Source organism: Platichthys flesus, chromosome 13, assembly GCF_949316205.1.
Source record: "Platichthys flesus chromosome 13, fPlaFle2.1, whole genome shotgun sequence".
Taxonomy (NCBI): Eukaryota; Metazoa; Chordata; class Actinopteri; order Pleuronectiformes; family Pleuronectidae; genus Platichthys; species Platichthys flesus.
In genome coordinates, this window is record NC_084957.1 from 7,043,737 (window position 1) to 7,064,647 (window position 20,911).

The following is a 20,911-nucleotide window of genomic DNA, read 5'->3' on the forward strand; positions in this document are numbered from 1 at the left end:
ACTCACTGGGGTGTTTTTCACTTGCAGCACTCCAACACTAATGTGACTGTGTTTCCAAACTGGATATCATTGTTTCCAAACTGGAAATCTGTTTTTCCAAACTGGAAACCATAATTTAAAAAGAGTTGTGTCAAAGTTCTGTGTAATGCTGCAGACCTCCAACACCATCTGGTAAGGTGCAGCAGCCACGGCCACATGTGAGTGTAACGTTGGAGGTCAACGTGCCATATCACCCAACACGGTGAAAAAGTGAGATCTCAGGTTTGGTCCCTCACAGGGTTAAAGAAAAAAAAGAAAAACGTGGACGTGCTGCTGAACAAAAACCAGATAACACGCACATCAAGGCGCATATTGTCTCCAAGATGGAGACAGTGAGACTTCACCAGTGAAATCTTTGGCTCTGACTCTTTGCATGGATGCGCGCCGACCTTGGAGACGCGCGGCGAAGGATTTTGCGCACTGAAGTACTTTCGCTGAGGGGAGCGCACAGAGCGCGCACGGCCGTCTGACTGACTGCAGCCCTGACACCGGCTCCACTTCACCGCGGTGCGTCGACGTCTCCGCCTCTGCCACACGGCTCCGGACTGAGCAGAGTTCATTTAGGTTTTGGGTTTGACGCCCAAGACCTGAATGTAGACCGAGTCTGCAGAGAGACCCAAGAGTCCGAGGAAGACGGGGACGCGCTGAGAGGATTTTAGGACCCTTTGCCCCAAAGTGGATTGAACCGGGAGGATTCCAGCCGCCTCCTCCAACTAAGCGAGGTATTGCCTTTGGAAAACGGTAAGAAAAAAGTTCATAGTTGTTTGTTTTTTTCTAAATGTCCCGGGGGAGGCTTCTCCCAAATGGAGAACCACGGGGGGGGGGGGGGGGGGGGGGGGGGTGTTGACAGCGATTTAACGTGGTGAATGTTTCTCGCAGGTGATCACTGCGATGCTCCAGCGGCATGTGCGTCTGTCCCTCTCCAAAGCTTCCAGAGAGGATTTAAGCGCCGCTCGTCTTGAATAAAGTCGAGAAGTCCTTGAAGATGAGTGCCCTGCAAACGCTCCTGCTTCTGGCTCTCCTGCACCAGGTGAGGGTTCGAGTCCCTGCGGACTAAACACATGACAGATCTGAAGGTTTTTTTCAGACTTTTTACGCAATGCAAGATCTATCAATAACCACACATGTGCCAAATGATAAAGAACTAAAAGGATTGCCTTGAAATTTCAGGTGATGCATCAGCATTTTAATCAGAAATTAAGGAGTAAGCTGTTCATTAAAACAAGTATCTTCATGGACCTTAACAGCTTCACTAATGATGTGTTTTCTTACCTGAAATATTTGATTTTAAAAAGAACATTCCAATTATCTGACTGCATTTCATTTGGTGCAATATCAACAATATATTTACAAAACAACATGCACTTATTTATTTGATAAAAAAGAACTGACTAAGACTTATTACACTTTGACTTTTCCTCAGGACATTCAACCTCCTCAGGTACAGAAAATAATTTACATATAGCCGCAATTTAAAAAACATTTTCATCACCTTCCTACTGAATGAGCATTATCATAGTTTATAATTAACAATTCTGCAGCACTTATTATTTAAGAGGTTGAGTTTATGTGGTTAAAAATCAATAAAATTAATAGTCACTGGATATAAACTAGAAACGGATGTGCAAGCTTGCAAAGTTTATGGTTAATTTCCATTGTGTGAGTGTTTTTTTTTTTAAATTTCATACATTATGGTCTGGGTGTCCTGCGTTTGTCATCCATTGCTCAACAAAACAATGGAGCTCCTCATTTCTTCAACTGCATCTCGTGCTTGTTTGTGGTTAACGATCATTTTCATTTACTTTCCTTCCATCAGGCAAGAACAAGGTTTAATCACGTGTCGAAAAACACCTCGACACCCGTAAAGTGTCATTTTAAATCTACATCTAAGTGTAGAGAGGGGAAACCAATGTTAATAAATAAATGAATGAAGTGAAAACCGAGAACAATACGTGCAAATTGCAGCACTCACAGGTTTCCGTGACCTCTTCGCTTCCTCTGTAATAACCTGTAACTACAAATGTGATGAAACCGTGTCCCTTAGAGAGAAACTGTTAGTATTCACCAGATCCTGATTGTCTCATAAGCTTCTGGACCTAATCTTTTCCCGCAGTCTAATTCTGTTTTTATTGCAGGGATAAGCTCTCCAAGAAAGAACACAAGCTCTGTATGGGGAAATCTAAAGGTTGAATATGTGTTTTTCTTTTTATCGCGATCATCCTTTGCTTTAACAGGCTCTTTTGCCCGTGATCACACCTGAGCAGAAAATGCCACGCGATTGAAGAAAGTTCCCTCACATCTGTGCTGCCGTTGAAGAGGGCTTCTTTAAAGATAGCCTTCAACTGTGCAGATGGAGCGGCAAAGTGCTGTCGGCCCCGGCTGCTGCTGTAATCAGCCCTGTGCCCATTGGGAGCGACCGACTCCAGAGAGGGAGGGAGGAGAGGGAGGAGAGGGAGACGGGCTGCGTCCCCGGAGAGGCTCTTTTCATTGGCCTCGGTGGCTCCCCTCCCGGCAGACTCACCCCGTGTGAATGGGGGACATATTGGCCCTTATCAGTATTCCCCCACCTTCCGTAGTTTAAAGAATGCTTGAATTCCAGACTGGCGCGCGCAGAGAGCGTGAAATATGTGCACAGAACTTTTTCTTTTCTTAGTATGTCTGCTTAATATGAAAGTTTTGAAGACACTGCAAGGTTTCGATCCAGGATGAACCCCAGACAACCAGAACCATCAGGACGGACCTGTAAAGAGGACGGGTTTACGTCCCTTGTTTTTTAATCAGGGATTTCGGGTTCTGGAGCAAAAGGCCAAATCGTCCAACAACGAGAAAACCAAAACGCTTTTCTCCCTCTTTGCTTCTTAGCACATGCACGCAAACGCTCATGACATGAATCAGATTGGTGAAAATGCATCCCCGGCTCCATCCCCGGCTCCCGGCATCTGTGCCGGGCCCCAGGACAAATAAGAGGGTCACAGCCATCCTGGGAGAATCCATTCTTCCTCGTGACATCTGCTGCCGTTATCCTCTGCGCAATGGCAGCAGAACAATGTGGATGGCTTTGAGAGCCGCACTCTCTGCCATCTCCTCCCTGCCTCTGTACGCTCCCCTCCACAGATTGCATGCAGGGAAAAGGGCTCTTTTTGTTTGTTTGTTGGGATTAGGAGTGAGAAGACGCTGAGAAACTCCATTGCACCACTGTATCTTGTTGCCAGGGGGTGAGAGCTCTGTGGAAATGTGGCCCCATGCCAAGAGCGTTGGAAGTAGCTACCTTCTCTGAGCTGTAAACGCCGCCCAGGGTCCGACACGAGCAGGGGAAGCAAGCGAAGGGTCTTGATAGAAGGGCGTGATGCATTAAAGAGACAAAGCTTGGCTGGTTACTGGTAAAGCTGTACGTGCCTTGTCCTCTGGATCCGCCGCACGCCCCGAGTTCATCCCTGTAACTTTGAAGTGCGCTGATTTAAGGGATTACAAGTCATTTCCCAGAGGATTTAGCATTAATTTCAACAGTTTATTTATTTTGCAGCATACACAGCCACGTCATGATTTATCTCTGTTCATCCGTCAACGGCACTAGAGACAATTTGAATGGCAAATTTGTTTGAGCTGCCACACTGTCGTAACAATTCTGGCAAAGGATTTGTATTTTTCCGTCTCCCTCACTTTGTGTTTCTCTGCAGTGTTGGAGTGAGACAGTGAGGCTCCATGCAGAGTCAAGGGGGGGGGGGGGGGGGTTTGGGCGCTCGGGCAAGGACAACACTTTTATCCCCGTCTTCATAACAAAACACACTTTCTACATAAATTCCCTCTCCAAGGGCTCTTTAACCCCCTCTCCCTCTTCCCCACGCTCAATTAGGTCTGGGTTTTCTTGTTTGATTATTATTTATTTATTGTATATTTAAAGGCGAGTAACACTGGGAAAGTGTAATAAAATGTACAGTCGGGGGGGGGATTAGGAGCGGCGCTTTAATCTCACGCTTCTGATAATGCCGCATGGGCTGATTGATTAGTTTTTCAGGAAGCTTATGTCAGAAAAACCTAATCCGTCTTTGGATTGTGCCAGCCTTGTAAGGTTTTCCGCGCTGCCACTTATCAGGGCAGCGAATTACAGAGCTGCTGGGCTGTGATAAGGTCCCTCGTCTCTTTTACAGACCCCGACGCCCAGCCCCTGCACCCCTTACCCCCCCCCCCCCCCCCCCCCACCCCACCGCCCATCCCTCCTTACCCTCTGGACAATAAAAAAAAAAAAAAAAGAAATGTGTGTTTATATTCTTTATATTCCCCTGCTCTGCCCGGTCCTCGCATCTCAACCTCTCTCAGGATTTGCCTTGTAAGAAAGCGGGAGAGGGAGAGAGAGAGGGAGAGAGAGAGAGGGGGAGAGAGGGAGAGAGAGAGGGAGAGAGAGAAAAAGAGTGGAACTTAAGTCTTCAAAAACCCACCAGAGAAATTGGGTGGAGAGAGAGAAATGAGAGGAAATGTCAGGCGGACCAGAAGACATTTTTCTTTTTCTTTTTCGTGGAAGTGATTAAACATGGATTGACGGAGCGGAGGGGCCTTGTATGCACGGGCTGCCCTCCCAGGAATCATTTCGGAGCTTACACGGTGCTGATGTGTATCTGTTCTCATATTGGGGTCACAATCTCTCTCACCACAGGGCCCGACTAGATAATCCCTCACAAACAATACTGTCCGTGGCATTTGCCGTCCTCCGCCTGCGTGTTGTCTCAGACCTCTTTAGGAAAAGGTTGTTGTTTCCGCAGGTTAAATCCCTCAATGTAGCTCGCGGCCACTCCAGCTCGTGTTGCCTGTATTGAGCCCCGGGAGCCTGTCCTCCCCTTTTTTCCCAATCATCAGTCATAATTGCGTGCGTGCTGACAATAAATCCATGATAAAGGTCTTGGAATGAAGAGAAAAGAAGCTCCTGGTGATTGATCGTTGTGACACAATCGCCCTTTGCACTGACAATAACCCTAATCTGGCTGCTGAGTGGACCATTAAAGATTAGAGTCAAAACACTTATGATTACTTCCCCGAGCATCTCTTGTGATGTGAGCTCATCGGGACGGAGTGAGGTGCCGAGCGGCTCTCTCGCATGAAGTCACACCCCCACTCCGGTGGCTCCGGCGCTGGAAACATTATGTTTAATACGATGTGGAGTCTTCCTGATCTTGGTCCACAGCTATGAATTTTTATGGAGCTATCCGCAGCCCCGAGGCGGCGTTAGATCTGGAGGATCTGCTTCCTTACAGCGTTGTCATTACCGCTCTGCAGGGTCAGAGACATCCAGCAGCCTCTGATGCACAACCTCGATGTTTAGCAGCTCTTTTAACTCCCTGTACTGCTCTTTACTGCTGTGCTGCAACAAAGCAGAACGTGGAGAGCAGCTCCTCTACAACAGGTACTTTGTCTCTTCGCATGCGGCCTGAGGAAAATCCTGGTATCACGTTTTCTTTCATTCTGTCAAATATTGCAAAGAGTTGTCGCGTTTCTGTCGCATGCAGCCGAGAACTCCCCATTTGCGTTTGAACTGCCAACTCAGGAATAAGCTGTGTTAATCGCACAGAGCCACCACCCAATAGTTCCTGCAAGCCGAGCCCTTTTATTTTTTGCCAAACACTCTGACACATAAACTTCTTAATGACCACCTGGTTGCTTTTTGGAAAAGGAAAAACCCACTCTGCGTCAGAGGGCAGGAAATGATTGACCTCTTTAATCAGAGCTGCGTTGCTCTCCTGTAAAAAGGAAACGTGTGACAGCTTTAGAATACGTACAGTAAATCTCCACGCTGATTATTCTCAGTTTTGCGTTTTCTCTCCTCTGCCTCTGGGCTTTGAGGCCCCTCTCTCTTTTTCTTCAGCTTGTCGTTTTCAGCCCTAACAAAGCACTGTCAGCTCCCCCTCTGTCTTTGTATATTTCTCTGTGAAGTTAACTGTCTTCAGAGCCACTCAGAGGAAAATGAGGCAACGTCTTTCCAACTCGTGTTTCCTCTTCAAAGGGAGCTGCTTCTGTGAAATCAGCCGCGGCGCAGTCGGCTGCGAGTGCGGAAAAATGTTTTCTCTGTCAAATTTACTGTTTGAGCAAATCAAGAAAAGAAAAAAAAAAATGCTGAATCAAACACTCGCACCATTTGCAGGATCTGAAAAACAGGGAAAATGTCAATAAAAACACAGCGAGGGGAAAACATTCATATTATGCCTTCCTGAGATATAATAAGAAAAGCATTATTGATTTGAGAATAACACACCACACGCAGAGGAGTTTTATGAGCATGAATACCAAAGTACAAGGTGGTCTGGTCAAGCCAATGATAATTACACCGAGTCCAACGCGATCGGTGGAATTATCCTCCTAAATCCCTGCTATCACACGTATTGAGGTGTGCTGCAGGTGTCAGGAGCCGGCGCAGGAGATGGTGCTTTGACCATGTAATGGGATTGTGAAAGTGATGATGTGTTGAAAGGTAACGCCTGTCTCAAAGTGAAGTGTTCGGGGCTCTGCTGCTGTCACATGTGGCAGGTGGTAAGATAACACAAGTATCCAGATTACCGCGTGGCTCTCGTCCCACTGCCTCCGCTCGCTCTCCATCTTGTTGCCTGGCGCGATGGGGTGGTTCACACTCTCGGAAAACACCTGACATCATCGCTGCATTTAAATTTGCCACATCGAGCCGCGTTCACTTGCATCCCACCTTCACCTCCGAGGCTTTGCCATCAGCGTATGTGAAAGATTTAATGTCTGTGATCTCCAGCAGGTAATTCACAAATTCTCTGGTGCCACATTATCTGTGACTGAGTTAAGGCAGAGGTACAATTTAGATTTTTACTTTTATTTTCTTTCAGTGGATTTGGATCAACTGTTATTATTCACAAACATTATTACTTTACCTTCAATTTTATTTAAATTCTTATTTTGTCAGATTTGGAGTTGTGTAAGTAAATTAGTAATTTACAGGTATATTTAATTTTAGAATTAAATTGTTGCCATTGTTCAGTATTTGCATTTTTCAGTACTTATATGTGACGTTAGCACTGCTAATATTGTAGAAGTAGTTTAACTACAGTCTTTTAATTGAAAGCTACATACACTGGTTACCTACTTCAGATTTTGAGTATTTAAAAATATATAATTATTAATTATGATTATCATTATCTATGCATGTATAAATATAATGCTTGGCAACAGTTAACACACACACGCCCACACATATTCGCATTACACATTCGCTTGTTTATATACATGTAGTCATATGTACACACATTTTATACAAATATGTGCGAATGTATATACACACAGATGTATGTCCACAGACACATACGTAGGAAGAGAGAGAGACCTATAGTTATAGATAGCTGATTAGCTCTCTCTTAATGATGTGTAATAATAATCCGATAATAATTATCATAAAATTGGGACATTTCTGCTGCATAAACGTATAATAGTGTTTTAATGTGTGGTATTCTACTTTGGCTTAAGTAAAGAATTGTAATATGTTTTTGGAACTTCATTCTGGTAGATTGAACCATTATTCCCTGCTGTTGAGGAGGCTCGGTCTCTCCTGGTAATATGTAGTTTGGAGGAAACACCCTGGGAGAACATGATTGGTCCCATTTAGAATTTATTTAAAAAAGATGCTGCAGCTCAGCAGTGCAGCTCTGAGCTTTTTAGCAGTAGCCCTAAAACCCCTCACCTAAACCAAGATAAACAATGCTGCTGTTTTAGGTTATTATTTACAGACAAATATGATAATACACAGTCAAGAGCATAGAGAAAAAGACAATATAATGAAACTCTACAATCACTGTTCACTCCTGGCTTTAATACAGCAACAATAACACAACAGCAGTGTGGTGTTGTGTGATGATGACACTGGTTTGCTGCATCAGGCCGGAGATCTACATCCAACAGAGGTCCCTGTTGAACTGTACCTGGTTTAAATTACATTTCAGACTTTTCTTTTCTTAATATGTTTGGCAAAATCACTGACATTTATGTTTTTCCCCGTTAGAGAGAAAGCTGATATAGGTTACATGTAAACTTAAAGGTGACTTGAGACTAGTTGCTATGTTACGAGCTTTTAAAGGGCAGGCCACGGAGTACACTTGATCATTTGAGAGCTCTTGTTAGGAAACAGGAGACTGACACTCATTAGAATTCAAATAAAACAGTCAGCGAGGTTGGAGCTAACTACAGTTTAATGATATAATATTATAAGGAAACACTGAAGCACGTTTCTGCTTTGGCAGCTTCCACACCGCAGACGAGGTAATTGTGTGTGATTTGCACAATTGAGTGGCGCGCTTCCTGTAGGGTAACACTCTCTAATGACACCAAGTGTTTCAGTGTGAAGGTCCGTACGAACCGGCTACCAAGTGAAAGTCTGTTAAAGGGCAGCGAGGAGTCGCGAGGCCTCATCGTCAGTCAGAGGAAGAACCTGAACGCCAGAAACGTGGCTAATGACTCGCGGCGTGATTTATGCTAATAATAGAAGGCGAGCAACCTCAGACCACGAACATAAGCAGTCAGATGATATTTTGCCACAACACTTGCTTAAACCACTGATTGTTTACAAAGATGGACGACATGACAGCTCCGCCAAATCGTCTTGATCGCCCGATTGGTGGCCGGCTGCTGTATAGGTCCTAAAGCCCGCCTCCTCCACGTAAGGGAATGGGAAAAAAATCAAATAAATCTCTCTGAAAGAGCGTTTCTGTCATTTCAGGTAGTTCTCACCACACTTATGTTTGTGCTATTTTGTTTCCTTTAAGTTTGTTTCTAATTAGTTATTTGAGGCTTTTTAAACTGGGTGAAGCATCATGATTGACAGCTGGGACTGAGACGGGTGATTGGTCAAGCCCATGTATCAGCGGGACCTCAGTGCCTCAGCCACACCCCCTGAAGGCTACTGCAAAGACTCAAATGTGCAAGATGGCAGCGTTCGTATCGAGGATATTTGGCTTCATTTCTGGATAGTGGGAGGAAGTGTTGTCCATCTTAATATCCAGTCGATAGCAAAAACAGCTCCTCAAATAATAGACTAATTGACTATTAGATCCCACTATGACCATATATGTCCAAATTGATCTGCATAATCCCAATTTGGTGAAGAGGGAAGTGGGCAGGACTCAAAGCTGCTCCTTATATTTCTCCATAAGAGAGGTCAGAGGTCGTGTACAGCCTGGTTACAGTGGCAGACATACAGTGCCTTGCTCAAGGACAAATCTTTAAAACTCATCAACAGCCAATATTCCTGAATGAAAACAGTATATTTTTACATTAAATAAAATTACCTTATATACTTATGCTGCATAGTAAACCATTTATTTATTATTTGAAGACGTAATAGGGGAACTTAGAAGTAAGTGTCACTAAAAATTGCTGTACCTGTTTTTTATCTACACTATATATTTCCGGGTGGCTGTTTAATTTTCAGGCTGGAATTAGACTAATAAAAGTATACGACACACCTTGTGGAGGGAGAGCGTTTGTTTCCTAAGTGGCTGCAGGAACATTGAGCTCTCAGCTCTGAGCAACTTGAAAACAGGAGCTGAACTAATCAGGTGCAGCAGCAAATCGTTTATAGGGTCCTCCTCGCGTGTGTTATGCATTAAAACCTTGATGCAATATAATGTTTCCCCTGCCATTAAATCATTGTGGCCACAGTTTGAAAGATAAATCATAATTCAGTGTGTGCTCATACACCAGGGTGGATGTGGAGTGTGTCCCCCCCCCCCCCCCCCCCCCCCCCCCCCGTCACCACCAGCACCTGCAGAAAGTGCTTAGACAGTCACACGCTGATGTGGTAGAAATATAGGGAGGTCATGACACAGGTTTTAGGCTTTGTAAGTTATCGAGATGACAGATGTACAACCACATACTTATTAACTAGGATGGCACTCAGTAGAGCGCGTACCGAAGCCAAGACAACCCCCCCCACACACACACCCTTAGATTCAATCAAGCTCCACCAAATGTTACACCCTCAACCTTCACTGAATGTGCCTGATTTTATTAATCAAGATCTAAGAATTATTCCCCTGAAACAATTAGAAAATTTCAAAATGTACCATATCTCACAATGTTAAACAAAGCGAAAATTGTATTTCTGTATCCGCATCCTCTTCCGTATCTGTGCCAAAAGTGAAGGAGGTTCTTTTGGGGTTAGGGTCACATCCCATCCTTCCACTCTTTTTATTGGAAATTTGTTCTGTGCTTTTCGCTTCATCCTGCTGACAAACAAACCAGACCATGGCCCAACAGTCACCGTTAATTCAATCAAGCTGCAGCAAATTTCAGACCCACATGGAGTTCAGTTCCCTAAATATGCTTTCTAAAAATTAAGATCAATGAATCCGCCCAGTGATCCAGACGTGTAATTAAGTTGAATGATTCTTCCCTGAAACACCTTCCACCAGGTTTCATGGAAATCTGGTTAGTTGTGTTTTCGTGATCTTGCCACCAAACACACAAACAAATACACAAACCAGCCAACAACATGGTGAAAAAACAACATCCTCGCTGAAGGTTATTATCTCATATATTCATACATGATGATACTGAATCAAAGCATACAATTAGAAAATAAACACAATAAGGCTTATGATTAGATCCCTGCTGCTCTCGACATTCACCTGACATAATCTCGAGTATGTCGATGATGAGTTAACCCACAATTTCAATGTTGGATCTTAAGCACAAGTGTTAAGATATTACAGGCTGTAGTCGGTCTGTCTCATTCTCTCAGAGGTCAGGTGATAATGGCCTAAAGGATTATACTGGAGGGGTGTAGATATGCTATATGCACACACACGCTCACACACCACACACACACACACAAACACACACACACACACACACACACACACACACACACACACACACACGCACACACACACCACACACCCTGACCGTATCCAGTGATTGGTAAGGTGCCCCTGGTGTGGATTTGCCGTTGCGATCCACCACAGAGCTGAAGCGCCTGCCATGTGTTTCCCTGGACAGCCTCTGATTAAAAGTGATGGCTCTGGAGCGTGAAGCTGCTCCAGCGATCAGAGCACCAATCTATTCTTCTGCAATGTGTAGACTCTCGCTCCGTGCGGCCTATGCGCCTCCGGGGCCTTCTTTCCCAGAGCCGGCTCTGGGTGTGAATCATTACAAATGATATGCCTTGTAACATCAGGTGGATGGCAGGGGAAGGATGTGGGGCGGGGGGGATTGCAGGCAGAGAAGTGTTTTAATGCGAGCGGAGCAGCTTGTCATGTTAGGTGCTCGAAAAGCAAGGAGCTGCAGTCAATCCGGGGTCTGACGCTGAAGCTGCAGCGAGCGGCTGAGCTGCTCTAATATGGCAGAGAGCAGTGGAAGTATTAGGAGAGGGGGTGGCGAAGCCGGTGTCATTTCCGTTGGGCGTCCAGATTTTTTACTACGTGGAAGCGCATCAAGTTAATGAAGCTTCAGACACAGAAAATTAGCAGAGAAATGAATTGCACCACCAAAGTGAGGTCAATTTGCACAGATAAATCCATGAAGAACGGTGGAGTGCATCGTTGGAACCGCTCTGCTTGCACCGGTGAGCAGGTTAATTGCCCATTTTGTTTATTGTGAGAAAGATGCCTGAAACCAATTTCCCCCCCGACGCATATCCCCCTATACCTTATGTGCTGGGGGAAGGAAAACAGAATATCAACTATGGAAAGCTCCAAAAACGGATTATTTTAGCACAAGGAGCTGAATAATGAAGACGATGCAGGAGACGTTCACAGAGAAGAAGACGAGAAGAAACGGAATTGCATATCTCAGATGATCAGTGGGGGGGGGGGGGGGGGGGGGGGGGGGGCACACAAGTCAGCCATGCCAGCTTTAGAGAGACTCCCAATCAGATTCCAGCGTCGACCATCAAAACACCACTGTAGCCTCGCCCGCGGCCCAGAACCCATCACAGCCGAGCGCAATGTTGCCCGGCTGCTCGGCGCAAAATGCATTTTAACGGCATCTCCTCGGATGATCCGGAAGCCAGATGTCACCGGCTTCTTAATAACTTTCTAGAGGCTACTTCTGGTCACCGTGGCAATTACCTTTATGTCAGGCTTCTAAAAGATATGTCTACCCACGGGACAAGCAGACGGCCGGCTCCATAATGCTCATTACAGACGAGTGTCGAGGCCGGTTCATCCGGACTCGGTGTGTGTGTGTGTGTGTGTGGCCCCGGCCGCTGTCAGTATTGAAATGCCACTAATACCTGAGGATAGTATAGATTTACACGCCATTAAATCAAACGTACAGTACCGGTGCCGCGGGGACGGAGCCTGAACAGATCTTCATCCCTCTGCAGCAGGGACGTTTGAGCATGTCTTATCAATCCTTCATTCTGTCGGGAGGATCTTTGAAAAATCACAAAACGACAGTAAAACATTAAAAAAAAATTGAGATGCAAATACAGTTTTGCTTGAACACGTAGAGATGTGAAGTAAAGACTATTTTAAATTAGAAACATTTAAGACCTTCTACTTAATATCTGTAGAAACCCTCACTTCAAAGCCTTGAATCAGATTTTACGCAACATTAAGAGGCTTTCTTCATCATGGCACTTGACAAAAAAACAAGACAGAACTTTTTTTAGCAGTTAATCTCACCAACAGGGCACATAGATGTAGATGTTGCTTCAGATCAAGAGGAATAATTGCAGGTGAAATGAAATCAAAGGCTGGAGATGTAAAGGTAATTTACCAAATTCTGTCTCCGTATGTCAACTACGTGTATTTTCCTCGGTGCCTCCGTGTTTCTAATTTAAGGAAACTCAACAGCACTCAACAGCACTTGTTTCCACAACGGCTCTGGTTTGATCTGGGTGTTTGTTTGTCTTCAGAAAGTCGAGGTTTGTGATGAGGTCAGAGGTCAGGTGACACTCTGCGGTCAGAAGGAGGTTTGGCTTTAGCTTCCTGCTCAGCAGATGTGCAGTTTTATCTTAAAAAATGTCCTGGTCTGTCAGATAGTGCCTTGATTTCCACAGTTCCCCTCTGCTGCCAATTCTTAATGACATTGCAGACGGTCGAGAATTCAAGTTGGAAGTGCAGTGATTCCGTTTTATAGCCTCTGATGCTTCCTAGAGGATTTATCGACTCTGGAACTGACATCAGCTGAACATTTCTAATGGCGATTCTTGACCTTCTTCATCTACAAGTCCTGATGAGTCCATTAAACCAGAACAAGTTGATGAAACTCTCAGTGTTTAACAAGCTGAAAATCCAAAATGTTTGCACATGCAAAAAGGACTTTAAGTATTTTTATTTAATGAATAAAAAGTAGCTGTGCATTAACATTTGAAAGCTATTTTTTAAATGTCTTTTTAAAGGGGCAGCATTTACTACAAAGTAATTGGGAAAATGAATAATATCAAATGAAAACACGTTTTGCTGCTGATGCTGAGACAAATATTTGTATATATTGAGTTCAGTTTAACAAGGTATTTTGTTTAAAAAAATATATTTTGGGTCAGAGGTCTGTAAATGTGGATATTAAGGATTTTAAATCAAGATTACTTGATTAGTTTATTATTCTAAAGGAGAAAAATAAACTCTCCTGTTCTGTGTGGAGGACAAACAATGTGATGTGATGCTGACACTGTTAAGAAGTAAAAACATAGTTTTGGCATTTCCACACTGATTTGACAACATATCGACTCACGCAGATAATTAGTGATCAGCTTACATTGGCTATTTTTATTTTATATGTTTTGTGCACATTTTTTATTATAAATCATGTTTTGTATCTTACTAACTAATTTATATTCAAACTTTATATGTGATGGGGGTCAACCTGCCTCAAACAGTTGTTTCAATGATAATTTAGGTTCCAAAATCTCTTATCAGCTCAATAGTCCTTTGTTTTAGTTTCAGACAAATCTTCTTATTTTGAATTCAAACTAAAACTGAAAGTATTTCATTATTAACTGGCCCCTGAAAGTAGAATGAAAAATGAATGCAGTGTCTGTGACACAAGTATTGATTTAGCAGAAAGTCTCAAAATGTAATAAATAGCCTCTGCTGATGAGGTTACTGAGGTACATTTTATGGTTACAGTGGTATTGATGATTAAATGTAAGAAATCTCAGGTTCCTTCTCACAATATTGTAAAATGAAGGAGGGTTCACAGGGTTTGGTCTTAACGATAGACAGAGAATATTAACTGGAAACATAAGCAGCTACACTATAAAAACAACTGAGTCACTTTTTCTCTTTTACTGTAGAAGTCCTGACAACATTTATAATTCACCCACCTTCATGCTTACTGCTGTATTACTTTTCTTAGGCACATGTAGCTGGGGAATACAGCTGTAAAACCGGGTTCATGCACCTCTCTGTGGTTTGGTTCAGGACTTACAGGGGGAAAAAAGGAAGATTCAGTCACTTTCCCCTTTTGCTGCAGAAATGAGGTCTGGTGTTTCCAGCTCCATAAGTCTGCCGTTATTATCATAATAATGTCTTGCTTCAAGTCGCCCCAAAACGCCTGTAGCACAGCAGCACCGATTAAGAAATCTTAATTAAGCTTTTGTAGATTCTCCTTCATCAGACCTTGCCTCCCTTTTTTTCCCCCTCAAAATCGTCTAGTTAAAAAAAACAAAACTCTGATTCCTTTCGTCTGTTTTCAAGAGACACCACTTTCCGCCTAAATGGAGGAAGTGTGTGTGTGTGTGTGTGTGTGTGTGTGGGTGTTGCATGAGACAGGGAGAGAGAGAGAGAGAGAGAGAGAGAGAGAGAGAAACCAAAGCCTGTGTGTCAGTGCAGGCTTTTTAAGTTCCCAGCGCCTTTTAAGTATTAGATATCCCTCCGCTGATCCCCTTGTCGTCACGGCAATTTCCCCAGTTGCTCATCAGACTTAAACTCCTCTCTCATTTCCATAATAATCACCCTTTACAAAGCTCACCTGAGATTTACACTAAAAAAGCCAAAACTCAGGGGGTTATAACCTCTGAAGAGCCGAGCAGCACGACACCCTGTGTGAAACGGAGAGAACAACTCAAGTGCCACGTCGTTCCCTTGCTCACAGCGGTGAAGAAGCCTCTCCTGTTGGGAGCCGGCAGTTACACTAGTTTTATATTCACAGTCGCCTCTTATTGTGACGCTGTAATGGTCTAATCAAATCAACAGCCGAGCTCAGACAAGGTATTACTAAGTGGAGGTATCAGCGGGGAATACTGACTCTGGAACTGGTTGATTAAATGACTGTGGATGGGAAGAGCTATACGCAGGGGGACATTATTACGGAGTTGCCTCATTCATCCATGTTTACAGGGAGCTGCTGTCTTAATTAAGCGTCGTGAGGCCTGATGGATGGGTCAGACTCATCGTCCGTTGGAGACTCATTGATTTCACATTACAAATCCAGATAGCCATTACGTTCTGCTTAGGTGTGAGGACCGTGAGGGAAAGGACATTGCACTGCTTCAAATGCACGTGGCACTTAAACATGTCAAATAGAAAATATTTATATTAGAAATGTGAGCGCAAACAAAACAAATAGTGGCTGACAGACCTAGTTTGTTGGCTTTGTACACACGGGCCTCAGTTAGGCTTACAGCTAAATTATAATTAGTTTGGAAGTAGTGCGCAGCAGCTCAGTGAGAATTCAAACAGCCGCTGCCCTGTGCTTCTCAACATCTGCTTCTCTCAGTGATCCCTGCAGCCGGGCCCGGGGAAAGCCGCCACTGCTAATTACTAATAAAACTAGCTAAGCTTATTGCCGTGAATTATTACAGCTTTATCTGAAGTGGACCAGGAATCGCTCCTGAAGCCGAAAAGGCTTTGCGGTAAGAGCAGGGATCATAGTTCATTGCTGCATCTGGATTACCGCTTATATCACATACTTTAGCCGCACCACTGTAGAAGCGGATTTCATTGTTGGGAACCATTATAAGCCAAAGTTCATACGCACAGTGCTATCTAAAAATAGCATTAGTGGACTGAGACCGGCTCACGTTCAGCTCGGGGGGATTTTCAATGTCATGTAATCTGACAAGTCGTCCTAAAATATCAGGAGCTTTATGCAAATTTGAGCTCTTATGGAGTTTGTCAGTGCGGAGGAGCTACTGGTGTTGAGTACTTTGGTTTTGTGGAAAGTTAAATTCTCAGTTATTAAGCCATGTTACGCAATTAGATTTGATGCCATTTGGTGTAGATAACCGACCAAGAATTCAAGATTACTTTAACGAATGCACAGTTTTAATTCAGACTCCTTTGACCAACCTCATCTCCTCCAGCCAAGTTTGGACTGTGTTGTAGCAGATTCATTGGTTGTAGTGGAAAATTGTTAAGGTTGTGTAGTCTATGACTTTGACTTCACTGAGAAGAAAACGCTCTCTGCATCTAGAACCTATAGTGGACATTGCATAAAAAATGTAAGTTCATCCTAGGGATTTTTTAAACCAACTATTCTGAAGTGCAGAAAGTTCAGAAAGGCAACTTGATTCCTTGGCTTGAATTCTGATCAGTTGTATTTATAGAGCACCAGATCCTTACACACCTTATCTCACGGCATTTTACAGAGGAAGGTTAGGACCTCACAATATAATGGAGATGAACCAAACAGTCCCCACCAGGAACAAAGACTTGGCAACAACGCAGAGGAAAAAGCTCCTTTTAAACAGGAAGGAACTTCAGAGGGAACTTACGTGTGAGATAATAGAAGGAAATTCATTCATTTTATTGTGCCAGGAAATCAAGTGGCCGTCCTGAACTCGTATTTTCAATGTCACATTTCCAAAGCCGGAGTTTTCCTTCAGCACTCGTTTCAAATGCAGCATCTGTTTGAAGACGTTTTTTTTTTGTAAAGCTTTAGTTACCAAAGATTTATTTTCCCAGAGGTACCATTGCTGTGTTCAAGTATTTCCCACAGTAAATCTTTAATCTTCTAAAGTTGTTTAACAAGTGGGTGTTCCATGTTCATGGGGGATTTATTTTCTTCCTCTCTCCTCTTAAGTGCTGGAGAGATATCCTTCTTTATCCCTTGTGCTGATCCTATGCTGTGGTATTTTTTTTTTACAGTGCAGTCACCTAGGACAGGTTGTCAGTCAGTGTGAACACTTCTGTGATTTGTTGCATTTAATGGTGTTTTTGCGCTAGATTTACTGTCCATGAAATGTACAACAGCCCGTGTAAACTGAGCTTTATGGTCTTTTTTTATGAACAAACAAACAAACCGGAAACTGCTTTGCTGGATTTGTCTTCCTTGAAAAGATGAAATTAACGTTTTTCATATGCTCTGTTTTCTCTGTAGGTCACATGCAGGAAGGTGCATGGAGGTGCCACAGAGCTCATCGAGTGGGGAGACGGTAATGATGAGCAGAAGATTTCTCCCGAGGGGGCCAGCCCACGGATCCTCAACCCCCTGCGCTTGTTTGCCAAGGGCTCCCCCGGGTTCAAGAGTACCATGAGGGAAATAACCTATTTACAGAACATGGAGGACTTTTGGGACTGGTTATCTAACCAGACAGATGCTCAGGGTGCACAGGCCAGAACTAAACGCAGGCCCATCGTCAAGACCGGCAAGTTCAAAAAGATGTTCGGGTGGGGGGACTTCCACTCAAACATCAAGACCGTCAAGCTCAACCTGCTGATCACGGGGAAGATCGTGGACCACGGGAACGGCACTTTCAGCGTTTACTTCCGCCACAACTCCACCGGCCTGGGCAACGTGTCAGTCAGCCTGGTGCCGCCCTCCAAGGTGGTGGAGTTCGAGATCGGCCAGCAGTCCACGTTGGAGACCAAAGACACCAAGTCGTTCAACTGCCGCATCGAGTACGAGAAGACGGACCGCAACAAGAAGACTGCGATGTGCAGCTTCGAACCGGCCAAGGTGTGCTACCAGGAGCAGACGCAGAGCCACGTGTCCTGGCTGTGCTCGAAACCCTTTAAAGTCATATGCATCTATATAGCCTTTTACAGTGTAGACTATAAACTGGTGCAGAAGGTATGCCCTGACTACAACTACCATAGCGACCAGCCTTACTCCTCCACAGGATGACCTAGCGGTTGTTAGTGTGCTTCAACCTTCTGTTTTATCTTCAAACAATGTAAATGTCAACCTCTAAGCTTCCCGTCCCGAAATACCTAAAAACCTGAGATAAGTTGGAGGAGGTGCAGATTAGATTTCTGGGGATGGATTTGCCGCATTGCTACAAAACTTGTTGTACACACTGCACATGTAAACACTTCAGATAGTTAGGTGTCCAGGGACCTGGGCGTTAGGGGTTGACTTGGGATTCAGAGCTAGCTCCCGACGCTGAGTGAGTCCTTACTATCACAACAGCACATGTTCTCTACAAACCACAGGTATAATTAGTACGTTGTCCAGATGTTTCCTTCAAGGCACGACCATAGGCACGCAGCCTCTGAGCTGGAAGAGCATCTCTGCCAATGAAGCATTGATGCCAGCGTTATCAAAAAATTCCCTCTCCTCATTTAAACAGTAAGTTACAGGGTGAAATATTACAAGACTCATATTAACAATTACAATCCTTAGACAATTGAATTGTTACTCATTTGTGCATAAAGTTGAGATATCACCCATTTGAGGCATCGCTACTTTCGACTGATAGGTCAAAATGATCTCTTCATTGTCTTCACAGTGGAGCTCACTTCCAATTGTACCTGTGAAACACAGCCCAGGCAGGACAGCCTCTTTAATTTCAGATTAGTTTGATTAATGGGAATTTTTTTCAAGTAGCTCTGAATAATTAATACGGCCTTCCAACCCGTCTCTTATCCCTGCGATCTGTCTCTTCTAGGGACAGAGGTCAAGTGAACTGATCCACTGAACCAAATCTAAGTGAGGCCAAAAGACAAAATAAATTGACCCGACAAATCTGACCCAAAAGCAACCTGAGAGCATGTCCATCAATCAACACACAGACATATGTAGGTACCCATGTATGCTGCCTTGTTTGCTTCTTGGGAAATGTGCTGGGCTTTTCCTTCTGCTACAATCGTCATAAGGCATGTGTACGCTAAACTAGCCTGAAATCTAACATCTGTGTTTGCAGGATGCACTTTGAGGCATCAGCCTGCCGCGCGGGCGCCACAGTGGATTAATGTTGGGAGAGGCGGGGGTGGCAGGGTTTGGGGGTGGGGGGGTTGAGGGGGATAATTGCAGGACAGGTGGATTTAGTGAGTCTGGCAGACAATTATCAGCACTTTGTCATGGTCCTGCCACAAGCTCTGACATTACCTGTCTTTAATAGGCTTTAATTAGCCTGGGAAATTTCATTTACTTAACACAGAGAGTGGAGAAACCAATAGCAAAAGAAAAAAAAAAGACAAAAGTACAAAATCCGTCTGGAATTTTAATGAGAAGTGGGACTACTCGATTTGAAAATGTCAGACATTTCCCAAATGTACAGCAGGCTTAAAACTGAACAACTTCTGTGTAAAAGTGGATAACACCCTGTCTCGTAGTAAAACAGTTTAATGTGCTTTGACTTTGCAATTAAAAAAAAACATTTTTAAAAGGTTTTGTGGAGAAACATCAACACGTTAAAAGCTAAGTTGTTTGCACACATCCAGAGATTAGTCGAGGGCTTTGACTAATCACATGGCAATTATCTCCTTCAGTTACTTTATTCGCTGTACCTAATGCCCCCCCGTCTGCTGTAAATGACCCTGTCACACAACACATGTGGTGAGGTGTATGGATAAGGAAATATTTAAACCCGAGTTGATATATGTTGATGTTTTAGTTCTACTCCTTTGTGAAAATGATGTGTATTACCGTGTAACCCTAAAAACTAAACGTGTTTAATTATGGCTTCAAAGTAAATTATGTCAACTTGTTCTTATTTATATTTTTCCAGAGAAATATATCATTGACTATGCTGCTCCTTATTTTCGGTGTTTGTTCAGCAGCATCATGTAGATAATCATATTTATTGCTACTAGTCATAGATTGCTTTGAGTTCCATTTTTGTAATCCTTGCAAATTGGTCCCATTTTGGTTTCTTGCTTGCTTAATCTTGTTTTAACGGTTCCCCTGTAAAATAGAAATGAGCACTGCTGTGTGTATAGTGTAAGTACAAATGTTCATTTTGGAATATTTGATTTCATAGGGGGTTAACTTTTGTTAAAATGGAAATTGTAAAGATCAATTCAGGTTTTTATGGCATTAAACCTTATTTGAACTGGGCTCACAGCGTATTGTCACACTGAGTCAGCCGCAATCTGTCGGCGCTCACGCTTGTCTCATTTCATTCCTACAAGGACTTCTCAACAGGATAAACACGGCATTTTAAGGGCTACATTTCAGTGTAGCTTTTTAATGGGCAATAAATCTATGTCCACAGGCGTGGATGATACCAGAGGTACAGCTCAGGGAGCACATCCATTTTTCCGCAGCCATCAGGGACAGGGGTCTTTTCATTCCCTTCCATTACTCTTATCTGATCAGGGTGAGGCACCCACTCCTTAAGGCATCAAGTCACACCAGGCTCTCCCGCCGCCGCATCTAAATCCTTAGAAAACTAAGAGGAATATTCACATACATTTCAATTTCCCTGATTTTTCAGTGGAGATATTAGTGATTATTAGGCAATCAGATAATAAATGACTTTCTATCCGTGAGGTAATTACCCATCTCAAATTGATCCGACAATTAACAGCAGTGATTTACATATGCAGAGCTACAGTTTATCACCAGTGGTCAGTTACAGGCTTGGCGGCGGAAACTGGTTTGAGAGGCAACAATAAAAAGGGAAGATCACTGGAAAGAGAAAAGTAAAGCAAAATAAAATGTCACTTCATGTCAAATGCATCATGGGAAATAAAAGGTAATTTACTTAATAGAATAAAGCTCAGTAAAGACATGGGCACTGCAGTTTCATTTTGTTATTTAGACA

General features: G+C 43.6%; 1 protein-coding gene across 1 annotated transcript; it reads left to right on the plus strand.

Annotated features, from left to right (window-relative positions):
- Positions 1 to 430: 430 nt before the first annotated feature.
- Positions 431 to 19,118, plus strand: nxph2a (neurexophilin 2a). The gene is made up of 3 exons (XM_062402403.1): positions 431 to 780; positions 919 to 1,069; positions 17,302 to 19,118. Exons 2-3 carry the CDS (start codon positions 1,025 to 1,027, stop codon positions 18,046 to 18,048), a joined length of 792 nt encoding a protein of 263 aa, XP_062258387.1. The 5' UTR covers positions 431 to 780; positions 919 to 1,024; the 3' UTR covers positions 18,049 to 19,118.
- The last annotated feature ends 1,793 nt before the right edge of the window (positions 19,119 to 20,911 follow it).

What these genes read in the sequence shown, in the direction of transcription:
- nxph2a (XM_062402403.1), top strand. Translation starts at nt 1,025, where the DNA reads ATGAGTGCCCTGCAAACGCTCCTGCTTCTGGCTCTCCTGCACCAG. An exon ending in TTCTGGCTCTCCTGCACCAG is followed by an intron (nt 1,070 to 17,301) that starts GTGAGGGTTCGA and finishes TTTTCTCTGTAG; the next exon opens with GTCACATGCAGGAAGGTGCA.